At 50.2% G+C, this 11,356-nt stretch overlaps 1 protein-coding gene across 1 annotated transcript in view; it reads right to left on the reverse strand.

Moving 5' to 3' along the window:
• The window catches only part of SPTAN1 (spectrin alpha, non-erythrocytic 1), an 85,860-nt gene that overhangs the window by 10,875 nt on the left and 63,629 nt on the right, over positions 1-11,356 (reverse strand). Inside the window, exons 41-48 of the mRNA XM_015426457.1 lie at positions 9,707-9,828; positions 9,135-9,267; positions 8,587-8,685; positions 7,672-7,831; positions 6,739-6,815; positions 6,404-6,613; positions 1,870-2,166; positions 124-236 (exon numbers count right to left, since the gene is read on the reverse strand). Coding sequence (XP_015281943.1) covers positions 124-236; positions 1,870-2,166; positions 6,404-6,613; positions 6,739-6,815; positions 7,672-7,831; positions 8,587-8,685; positions 9,135-9,267; positions 9,707-9,828 — 1,211 coding nt within the window. The remainder of the gene's footprint in view (positions 1-123; positions 237-1,869; positions 2,167-6,403; positions 6,614-6,738; positions 6,816-7,671; positions 7,832-8,586; positions 8,686-9,134; positions 9,268-9,706; positions 9,829-11,356) is intronic.

Consider the following 11,356-nt stretch of genomic DNA (forward strand, 5'->3'; position numbering starts at 1 on the left):
GGAACGCCACCGAGAGGGAAGAACAGCCTGCGACCCCCCACTGGGGGCTCCGACGGGGGAGCCCGGGGTCTCTGCCAGAGAGGCAAGCAGGGGGGGGGGCGGGGGGGGAGCGGGAGTGGGCACCTGGTCTCTTGAATCCACTGGTGGAAAGCATTGGCGTGCTGAGCAAACTCCTGGCGCAGCTTGTCGTTCTCCTCTTGCCTGCGCTGCTCCTTCTGCAGCTCCAGCTCACGTTCCTGAAGAATGGAAAGCCACGTGACATCCAGGGGGAAAGGGGGGCTTCGGAAATCAGCTGCAGCTCCACGACGGAGCACCCGCTTTCGAGGGACAGGACCCCACGTTCGGTCCCCGGCATCGACTGTTAAGCAGGGTCAGGTCTTAGGTGAGCCTTTGAAGAGCGGCTGCCAAGCAGAGTAGACAAGACTGACCTTGCCTGCTCAGTGGCCCAGCTCTGCGTAAGGCCGCTTCGGGGGTCAAGTCCTGCGGATTCTACAATGGGCTCAACAGCATTTCTGGTCCCCTGGAAGGCAGCCCTGCCCTCTTTCCACTGTCTGTTAACGGCCATGTTATCATCCCGCCTTTCTCCCATGGAGGGCTCAGGGCCCCTGGACATGACGCCCCCCCCATCTCTTTTCTCCTATCCTTGAGAGGGAGGTTAGGCAGAGAGACTCCCTGGTCAGCTACTGAGCTTCATGCCATGCAGGGAACTGAATGCACGTCTATGTGCCAGAATGGCTCTCAGCCAGCCCTGGTGCCTTTCTTCTGCAACAGCCGGACTAGAGGGGGATGGGAAGTCTTCTTCCGTCCGCGGTTGGGAGTCCCGAGGGGGATGGGAGCACACTCGCTGCCCTACCCCATCCTGCCTCGGCACTGCTGCCGGTTCTTTCGGCCCCTTCCAGCCTGGCCCCCTTGGGGTTTCTGTTCCAAATCCCTCCAAAAGACCTGCTTTCTATTTGGCCCCTGGCTGGCTGAGAACACAGAAGCCACGGAAATCTGCTGTTGGCCTCCTACGTGGCCAGAGCAGCTTCATGTGCAAGCAGGACTCCCCCATGGATCCCAACCTCTCATGTTTCGAACAACGAAATGCACCACTCTGTAACTCCCGGAGGCCTGCATTCAGTAACTGCCGATCAAGCTACACGTGAGGGATGGGCACGAAATCTCGTCCCAAACCTAATTTTGTGACAGACATTGCTGGTTTGTTAACCGGAGGCTCAGGCCCATCCTTATCCATGACCCTCCACATGGTTTTGGAGGTTTGTGGGGTTCGTAGTAGGAAGCATGGGGGGGGGGGCGCGCAGAGGGATCACTGAAATGGATGAAAGCCATTTCAGTGATCCCCCCCCCCACTTCCAAGCGGACCCTTTTAATGGCTTTTGCTTGGATTTCACTCGTGCATGGCTCGCAAAAGCCATTTAAAGAGAACATTCCCTTTAAATGGCTTTTGCGGAGGTCTCCCCCCCCCATTCTGCTGGACTTGGGGAGCCAACCCCAGCAGAAAGGAGGGCGGGATGATCTCAGGTCTTCTCCTGAACCAAACTGGTTCGTTAAATGGTGAGGTTTGGGAAGGTTCGTGTGACCTCACAAACCGGGACAAACCTTCATTTTCCTGGTTTGTGCCCATCCCTACTACATATATTATGCCAGCAGATGCTGCCATGAAGGTCCCTTTTCTTAACCCAAACAGCTAATCGGGGGAAGGGTGGGGGTTGGGAGCAGGGAGGCTCAATGATGAACAAGCAGGGCCAGACAAGAGGCTCCAGATGAGGAGTGGAGAGCTCCCCAAAAAGCTCGCCAATGCAGAGTGGGCAGGGATAACACTGGGTGGGAGGAGCTCTTCCCACTGGAAGAAGCCTAATTGCCAGTTACCTTGATGATTTTCTGCAGATTCCTCCAGGTTTCCTCCAGAGCCTCCATGGTGAACCAGGTATATGGGTTGGAGGCCACCCGGAAGCTCTTGATCTGGCGATCCAGCTCAGCTAGCTGGTTGAAGTCGGCTTGGGCAGAACTGAGCGAGGAGCGGAATGCATCGTGGGCCTCCCTCAGTGCCTTGATCTCCTCCAGCGAGTTGCAGCGCACAGGGTCGGTTAGGTCTTCCTCAGCATTCTCAAACCAGCTGTTGAAGGCTGAAGCTTTCTTGGCAAAAGTCAGGAACAAGTCTTCAACCTTGGAAAGAGATGACCGTCCGTTTAAGCAAGACTTTTACAGGCAAAATGTGGGGGAAAGGGGGGACCAGCATCTCTGAGATGATGGGAAAAATACAAAAGACATCAGCAGCAGCACCTGAACATAGTTATGCACGCACACGCTCCGGAAAAACCTGACTGCCTGAACACTGTTGAGACATGTGACGGGATGTCCGGCTGTTCATTTAGAACAAAGAAATCTGCAGGGCTAGCCCTCTCCAGGCTTTTGTGTTGGCTTAATTCTCGGCCTAATGAGCCAGAAATAATGGCTGGCACTAGGGCAATACAAAAGGGGCACCAACCGCAGCATAAAGGGCCAAAGCAGCCTCCCCTCTAGAATGTACAGGGAGCTGGTGGGGAGAGGAAGGCTGTCGCTGAGAGCACAGGGCTGAACCTGGGCCCAGAGGGAGAGGAAGGCAAACCCCTGGCCAGAAACAGAGAGCTGGAACCAGCGACTGAACTGACACACTGCTTCGGCGCGGCCTCTCCGTTCAGCTGGCCGGCCTCTTGGGATTCGCCACCTCAGCCAAAGGGGCCCCCGCCACACAAAACACAAGGCACACTGCAACTGCACCTCTAGGGTGTCGGCTGCCGGAGGATAACGGGCATACGATCAGAGCGAAGCAGGAAGCGGATTTGTTCAGAAGGGTTCGGCCCAGTTCTTTCTGTTTCTGTATAAATCCAAATTCAGGGTGCCCCTCTGTTTCAAAGGGAACAGTTTCTGTGCAGGGCAAGACTCGCCGTTTCAGACAAGCCAGGGACTGCAGCTCAGTCGTAGGATAAAGCTTTGCAAGAAGAAATGGGGGGGGTGTTCTACCTCTGGGATCAAGCGGTTCAAGAGGGAGCAGGGCCAGGGAAGACCTCTGCCTGACTGCAGAGAGAGCGGCTGCCCATCAGACTCGACAACTGGGTGGCTAGACACAACAAAGGGGGGTGGGGGGGGGGACGGACCACTCAGTGGCAAAGTACATGCTTTGTGAGCGAGAGATCCCAGGTCTCAGCCCTGTTACTTCCCCATTAAAAGGATCTCATGTAGCAGGGCTCGGAAGGATTCCCTCTGCTCGAGATGTTGCCGCGCTACTGCTAGTCACAGTAGACACTATTGAGCCAGGTGGACCAATGCTCAGCATAAGGTGGGGTCACGTGCGGCTATTAGCGGCATGTACACGTGGTCACATCTTTAGATGTTTAAAATAAACCGATAAAAATTAAACACAAACGCACTAAGCCACAGGGAGGATTAACTTTTCCGGAAAACAACCACCCTGCATGAAGAAAAGGGTGATAAAGAAGGACCCGCCCCTTAACCACCACCAGTGTTCCCTCTAAGCTGAGTTAGCGTGAGCTAGCTCACGGTTTTTGAGCCTCCGGCTCACACATTTTTGCCTTCGCTCAGGAAGGAGGGCTCCAGAGCAAACCAATTCATGCAGCAGCCAAATCGCTCGCTCACAACTTTAATGCCAGGAGCTCACCAAGTAGAATCTTTGCTCACAAGACTCCACAGCTTAGAGGGAGCATTGACCACCACCCCAGGGATTTAAAGTTATCATTACTGTTAAGAGTAGGACTGGTTCAGTTTTAAGGCACTGCATCAGAAACACAGAACAAAATTCGAGTCCAGGGGCACCTTTAAGGCCAACCAAGTTTTATTCCGGGAATAAAACTTGGTTGGTCTTAAAGGTGTTACTGGACTCGAACTTTGTTCTGCTGCTTCAGACCAGCACGGCTGACCACCTGGATCTATCATCAGAAACAGAGTTCAGGCTAGAAACAAAGCTTGACATTTGTGCCTGAAGACATTCTTCCTCTGAGCTGGGAAAAAAACAGCCTGGCTTCCTGAGGTCTGTACCCTTTCCCCTTCTCTAGTGCCACATCTCCTTGATCGGGTTTGGTCTCGGCAAGCCCGGTCTTGTCAGATCTCAGGAGCTAAGCAGGGTCGGCCCTGGTTAACACTCAGATGGGAGACCGGCCCAGGAAGCCCAGGGTTGCCACGCAGAGGCAGGCAATGGCGGCCACCTCTGAACAACCTCTGGCCTTGAAAGCCCTACAGGGTTTGCCAGAAGCCGCCTGCAGACTAAGGGCACTTTCTACCAGTAAGGAAAAAAAGGGGAAAAGGGGAAAAAACTGAACCTAAAACCTAGAATTCAGAACCTAAAACCTATAATTCAAAACCTAAAAAGGTTAGTCAAGAATGGAAGAGGGCCAACTCTAAAAATCTAATTATGAAACATACAAAAATATACATGTATTTATTAAACACAAATTAAAATCACAAATAAGGGCCCATTCATACCTCATATACAAATATAAAAATACAAAGGCTGATGAAGTAGACCTAATGCATTTCGGCCTTCACAGGCCTTCCTCAGAGGTCTAATGCAAATAGAACTTTCAGGAGTGAGGACCTATTAGGTCAGACTGACCTTGTTTTATCTTAGGTATCAGGAGTGAGGACCTATTGGTGTTTTTAGCCTTATGAAAAGCCTGCTTTACAACTCCAGAGGAGTAGCCCCTATCCTTAACATAAGAACATAAGAGATGCCAATGTTGGATCAGGCCAAAGGCCCATCCAGTCCAACACTCTGTATCCCACAGTGGCCAGAAATACCAGTGCCATCAGGAGGTCCACCAGTGGGGCCAGGACATTAGAAGCCCTCCCACTGTTGACCCCCCCCAAGCACCAAGATGACAGAGCATCACTTGCCCCAGAGCCCCTATCTATACCTTGTGGCTAATAGCCACTGATGGACCTCTGCTCCATATGCTTATCTAATTCCCTTTTGAAGCCGTCCATGCTTGTAGCCGCCACCACTTCCTGTGGCAGTGAATTCCAAGTGTTAATCACTCTTTGGGTGAAGAAGTACTTCCTTTTATCCGTTCTAACCCGACCGCTCAGCAATTTCATGGAGTGCCCACGGGTTCTTGTATTGTGAGAAAGGGAGAAAAGTACCTCTTTCTCTACCTGCTCTTTCCCATGCATAATCTTATAAACCTCAATCATGTCACCCCTCAGTCGTCGTTTCTCCAAGCTAAAGAGCCCTAAGCGCCTTAACCGTTCCTCATAGGGAAAGTGTTCCAACCCTTTTATCATTCGAGTTGCCCTTTTCTGCACTTTTTCCAAAGCTATAATATCCTTTTTAAGGTGTGGTGACCAGAATTGCACACAGTATTCCAGATGAGGTCGCACCATTGATTTATATAGCGGCATTATGATATTGGCTGATCTGTTTACAATACCCTTCCTAATAATCCCCAGCATAGCATTGGCCTTCTTTATTGCAGTCACACACTGTCTCGACATTTTCAGTGAGTTATCTACTACAACTCCAAGATCTCTCTCTTGATCAGTCTCTGCCAGTTCAGACCCCATCAACGTGTATTTATATTTAGGATTTTTGGCTCCAATGTGCATCACCTTGCACTTGGCCACACTGAACCCCATTTGCCATGTTGACGCCCACTCGCCCATCTTTGACAGATCCCTTTGGAGTGCCTCACAATCCTCACTGGTTTTCACCACCCTGAACAACTTCGTATCATCCGCAAATTTAGCCACTTCACTTAAACTGTCCCATCAATGTTTTAGATTGTTCAACAAAGTCAGAGTACTGGAGGTTTCATTTGTATTTTTGCCCAGTGGTTAAACTTTGGAAGTAAGTTAATGGCTTTTTGTTAGTTAATATATTTACAATATATTTAATAGTTGTAGTATATGTGTCTAATTTTCTATTTCTTTTACGTTTACAGCAATTGTGTTCTGGTCTTTATTTCATATTTTGTATATGTATGACTGTATATATTTTTACATATCAGCCAATATGTTCTATTTGCATTACACCTCTGAGGAAGGCCTGTGAAGGCCGAAACGCGTTAGGTCTACTTCATCAGCCTTTGTATTTTTATACTTGTATATGAGGTATGAATGGGCCCTTATTTGTGATTTTAATTTGTGTTTAATAAATACATGTATATTTTCATATGTTCCATAATTAGATTTTTAGAGTTGGCCCTCTTCCACTTTCTACCAGTACCATATGGCTTGGAACAGTTGCTTGAGATGCCTGCCATACCCGAAAGCAGCCACTCTCGCTGTCTGTGCCTTATGCAGGCTGATAAGGGGAGCAGAACGGGGATAATCCAGCCTCGCAGCTGGTGGTCTGCAGAGAGACAGGCCTCTTCCACCTGACAACTGATTTCTGAAATGCTTGACAACCCACCTTTCTGAAATGCTCTTGGGCTTCCAGGAGTTTCTTCTTCCTGGCAGCAGAATTGGCCAGCAGCTGGTTCCAGCGTTTCATGAGAGAGGCATGCCGGGCCTCAATCGCCTTGGACTGGATATGTTGGGCGGCCAGGAGCTGGTCTTTCAGGGCCGTGATGTTGGCAATCCCTTCTTGCTGGAAGGCCTGGAGTCCCGCATCAAAGGTTTCCTAGAACACAAAGACAGGAATGGATTCCGCTTTATACTTGCTGCCTTGGGGGATTGCTCCCAGTTCCCAAAACATGTGTTTTGGGGGTTCACGTATCCCTGCTCAAAACACCGGCTTTTACCAACCTGTTTGGTGAGGAGTGTCTGCACAGAAGAGAGGTCTCGGCCGTAGTCGTCAGTCTTGAGGCTGTTTTCCTTTTCACCTAGAATGAGAGAAATGCATGGAATAAATCCTGCACTCAACATCCCACTTCCTCAAATAAGGCAGAGGAAACCTTTGAGCTGGGTGGGGATGGGGGTGGGAGAGCTGCTTTCTTAACACCAGGCCTTGTGTTTCCATTTTCCCTCCTGTCTTTATTTAGTTGGGAGTCTACGGGATTCCCAAAACCACTGGGCAGTTAAAACAGAGGGGAAAGGACTGCTCACGATCAAGTACCAAAGGACAATAAGATTGTTCCTTAAAGTAAAGGAGACAGAAGTCATCAGGCATATTTGAAGATCTGATATGTTCAGGAGTCATTTCCTGCGGTAGCACACAGGAGCGGAGCTCCGGCAGTAAGGAGCCCAGGGGGCGGGCACATGCAACAAGCCCCACCCCCTGCTCCCAGCAGCCCTCAGTCGGGCCACGAGGAGCAAGAAGCAGCTATGAAAGTTGCAGAGCCCACCCACCCCCGGCCCGCCTTCAGGGACAAGCTCTCCCTCCTCTGTGAAGGCAGATCTGCAAAAACCCCCCCCAATAGCTAGCAATCCAAAACAGTCCAGTGGCACCTTTAAGGCCAAGTTTTATTCAGGTACAAGCTCTCCCTCCTCTGCAAGGGCAGATCTGCATGTGTGTCCCCCCCCCCCCAATAGCTAGCAATCCAAAACAGTCCCAGTGGAGCCTGAGTGGTGGGTGTTGCCTTCTGACACACTTCCAGTGTTGTCAGGGGGTGTGGCATATGTAAATAAGTTATGCTAATGAGCTTCTGCACCTCTTTTTGTACAAAATGACCTCAGCCTTTCGAAGGTGGTGAGTGGGTGTCTCTGTTCTCCCTCCTCTCCTCGAGAGGCTGCACATACCTATCCACGACTCCACCACATCGGCTTTCCAGTTGAACTGGAGGAAGGCAGAGTTCTCATCTAACTTGGCCTTCCTCTGGGCTGCGGCTTTCTCCAGGTCAGACACTTTGCCCCTCAGGCTCTTCATCTTTGCCGTGATGTTCTCTTCGTGGTGATTGTTCTGCAAAAGGGAAGGGGGACGTGCGGTTCCTCTCAAATCCACCATTTGTTCCCACTTTCAGAGTCACATATCGGGATTTGTTATGCAGAGAAGGGTGTGATTTTTATAGCTAAGAGCTGTCAACCTTTATAAGGCTAGTAAAGGTAAAGGTTTCCCTTGCTCGAAAGCCAGTCGAATCTGACTCTAGGGGGCGGTGCTCATCTCCGTTTCCAAGCCGAAGAGCCAGCGCTGTGCAAAGACTTCTCCGTGGTTATGCGGCCAGTCATGACTAAACGCCAAGGCGCATGGAATGCTGTGACCTTCCCACCGGAGCGGTACCTATTTCTCTACTTGCCATTTCTTGCTTTCGAACTGCTAGGTTGGCAGGAGCTGGGGCCAGAGACGGGAGCGCACTCCGTCACGCGACACTCGGGTCTTGGACTGCTGAACTACAGACCTTCCGGTCTGCAGCTCAGCGTCTTAACCACTTGAGCCACCGCGGCTCCTTTTGTCAACCTTTATGGCCAAGTGTAAAAACTGTGTGCTTTTTTACCAAGAAAGGATGCCCTTCGAGATTGCTGACTGAGGTAAGAGGACTTTTAAAAAGGACACGTGAGTGAATGTTTCAAAGAGGGACATCTCGACGAGAGAGAGGAAGGTGGGAAAGCAGGAGCACCTGTTCCCTCGGCAGAAGCCGCTTCTCCCGGTTTGCAAGCTGCTTCCTTGCAAGCGCACCCTGTGCTCAGCCTGCAGAGGTGTACCATGGTCCCACTGACCTTCTTAATGAGATCTTCGCCATTCGCACAGACGTCGTTCACTCTGTCCTTGTGCACTGTGAAATCGGTCTCGAATGCTTCGTGCTTCTTCAGCAAGCCCTGGAAGGAAGGCACAGGAGTAAGAGCTGGAACAGAACAGCTGCTGCTGCTGCTGATGGCAAGATGGATGCCTTCTAATTGAGTAAAAGAAGCCAGCCCAAAGACATTTCTCTAGGGCACAGCTGCCAAAGGGCAGGACTTCAGTGGGTTTCTGTAACAGAAAGCATATAACCAAAGCGTGATCTGAAAGTCAGTCACATCATCTGCTTTTCGGTGGAGAGGCTGTTTTTCATGCCCACCAAAGCCTTTTGTTGCCGTGCATCCAGTGGATCTCACTGGGTCAAATGCCAAGGGAACTGAAATTATTCTAGTGGGCAGTGCTCCAGAAGCCCCTCAGCTTTACATGACCAGAACTCTCCCCTCCTGCTAGATAACTGGAATGTGCTCCCAAACCTGAGCTGGGAGAGTCCTCATTTTACAACCCACAGGACACGGTGCCTCCTGCGCACCTGGATAGCGGCGAGGGTGTCCCCGTAATCTTCACTGGCCACCAGCGTCATCTTCTCATTGATCCAGGCCTCCTCCTCTTCCACATTAGCCACAAACTGCTGGTACTCCAAGGACTCCTCTAGCCTCTGGCCGCTGTTAACAGAAAGAGGGAGAAAATATTGTCTTGTGTACCGGGTCTTCAATTCTACATTCCCAAAGCAAGCAGGTATCATTTCTCCCTATCTGCTGCATTGTTCACATAGGGACTTTTCTCAAAAAATCTTGCCCATGAGGCCTACTTGGAATTCAATTAACAAAGCTTTGGAATCGAACGGGCTGCTGTTTCGCCCTGAGTAGGCCTAGATAGGGCTACAAAGGCCAGCAGTCTACTGATGCAATATTTACTGACTTGAAGAAGAGTTCTGTGCTTCCCAGAAGCTTGCTTACTTAAAGCATTTTAAAAAGCTATTTGGTCCGCAAAAAGATTTCCACTTACTCTAGGGTCTACTCTGACCGAGTTACTCTGCCTCCTCTAGAAGAAAGGGCAAGCTGGGGGCAGAGTCCGGCCACCTCAAAACGGGGTCTGACTCACCGAGCGGCAGCCAACTGCTTGAGCTCTTGCCAGTGCTCCACAAACTGAGCCAACCTCTGCTGTATCTCCTCCTTTCCAATGGTGTTGTCATCGGACAGCTTCTTTCCTGTGTCCAGCACACCCTGAGCAACAGACAAAGAGCCAGATACATATTTTTTTAAAAAACACATAACTATAAATCAAACCACCTTATACATATTTATACATTATAAAGTAAAGGTAAAGGTTTCCCTTGCTCAAAAGCCAGTCGAATCCGACTCTAGGGATGCGGTGCTCATCTCCGTTTCCAAGCCAAAGAGCCAGCGCTGTCCGCAGACACTTCCGTGGTCATGTGTCCCGCATGACTAGATGCCAAGGCACACGGAACGCTGTTACCTTCCCACCGAAGCAGTACCTATTTATCTTGCTTTCGAACTGCTAGGTTAGCAGGAACTGGGGCCAGAGACGGGAGCTCACTCCATCAAGTGGCACTAGGGTCTCGAACTGCTGAACTACAGATCTTCCGGTCTGCAGCTTCAGCATCTTAACCTCTGAGCCACCGCATCAAAGAAGTGTAAATTAAATAAGTGTAAATGCCATTTGCTTGCTCTCTTGTGATAGAAGTTAATAAAGGACTGCAAGGGGTATGGAATAGTCATGATCAGCTCAGCCTGCTTTCCCAGTTCTCCATAACACTCCTGAAGAGGGTTTTATTCTCACTGTTACAAATGGCAGTTGACACTGTCACAGGCTTGCCACCGTAGCACAAAATCTGGATAATCTCTACTTCCACTAAGAACAGAACAAGATTCAAAAAATAGAAAACAGATGGGAAGAGATAGAAACAAATTTTTAAAAAGACTGGAGCCAAAACCCCCCACTCTGGACAGGGTTTTCCCCCCGGAAAAGGTATGACACGGGTCTCCGTTGTGCAGAGATCTCACCCCTAATATCCCCCAGCTCTCCAAGACTCACGCCTTCTGCCCTCCAATACACCGCTCCCCTGCTCTCCAGTCCTTCCAGACAATTTACACTTTCCAGAAATTCTTTAAATCATTAGATGCTACCCAGATTGACACAAGAGATGATAAGTTTTCATGATTCATCCTAAAGCCAATTTTTGGCCCTGAATATGCAAGTAACTGCATATGCAAGGGAGCGGTGGCGCAGGAGATTTCCCCCCTGCTTAACTATAACATCTGAACTGCCAAGCTTTGGCAGTTCTAGCCCCGTGCTGGTGTGAGCAACCAAGCCTTGTCCTAGCTCATCGTCTACCCAGCGATTCGAAAGCTTTGGCAAGTAGACAAATTGGGGACCACCCGTAAGGGGGTGGGCACACCACTCCCTCTGGGAAGGTGTTAGCTGCCGAGTGTGACTTCTGAAGGCGCAGCGAGATCGAAAGATGAAAGAGCTGTTTTGGCTTCCCTGCAGTGGAGCGAGTCGGCCAGGCGGTGGCAGTGTGGCAGCACGACATCAAGAAGCCCTGACGTCATCAGCCAGCCAACAAGAATACACGGAACACAACTGATCCAGCCTGCAGATGAAGCCCCGGCTAGCTGCAATGTGTAATTAAAAATGTTGTATGTTTGTCTTCCCTATCCTCCACGAATATTGTTAGTCCAATTGTCAAAGAGTAACTGTAAATCACTCTGAGCCCGCAGGTGTGTAGGA

This window comes from Gekko japonicus, unplaced genomic scaffold (genome assembly GCF_001447785.1).
Source record: "Gekko japonicus isolate JY-2015 unplaced genomic scaffold, Gekko_japonicus_V1.1 scaffold1064, whole genome shotgun sequence".
Classification (NCBI taxonomy): Eukaryota; Metazoa; Chordata; class Lepidosauria; order Squamata; family Gekkonidae; genus Gekko; species Gekko japonicus.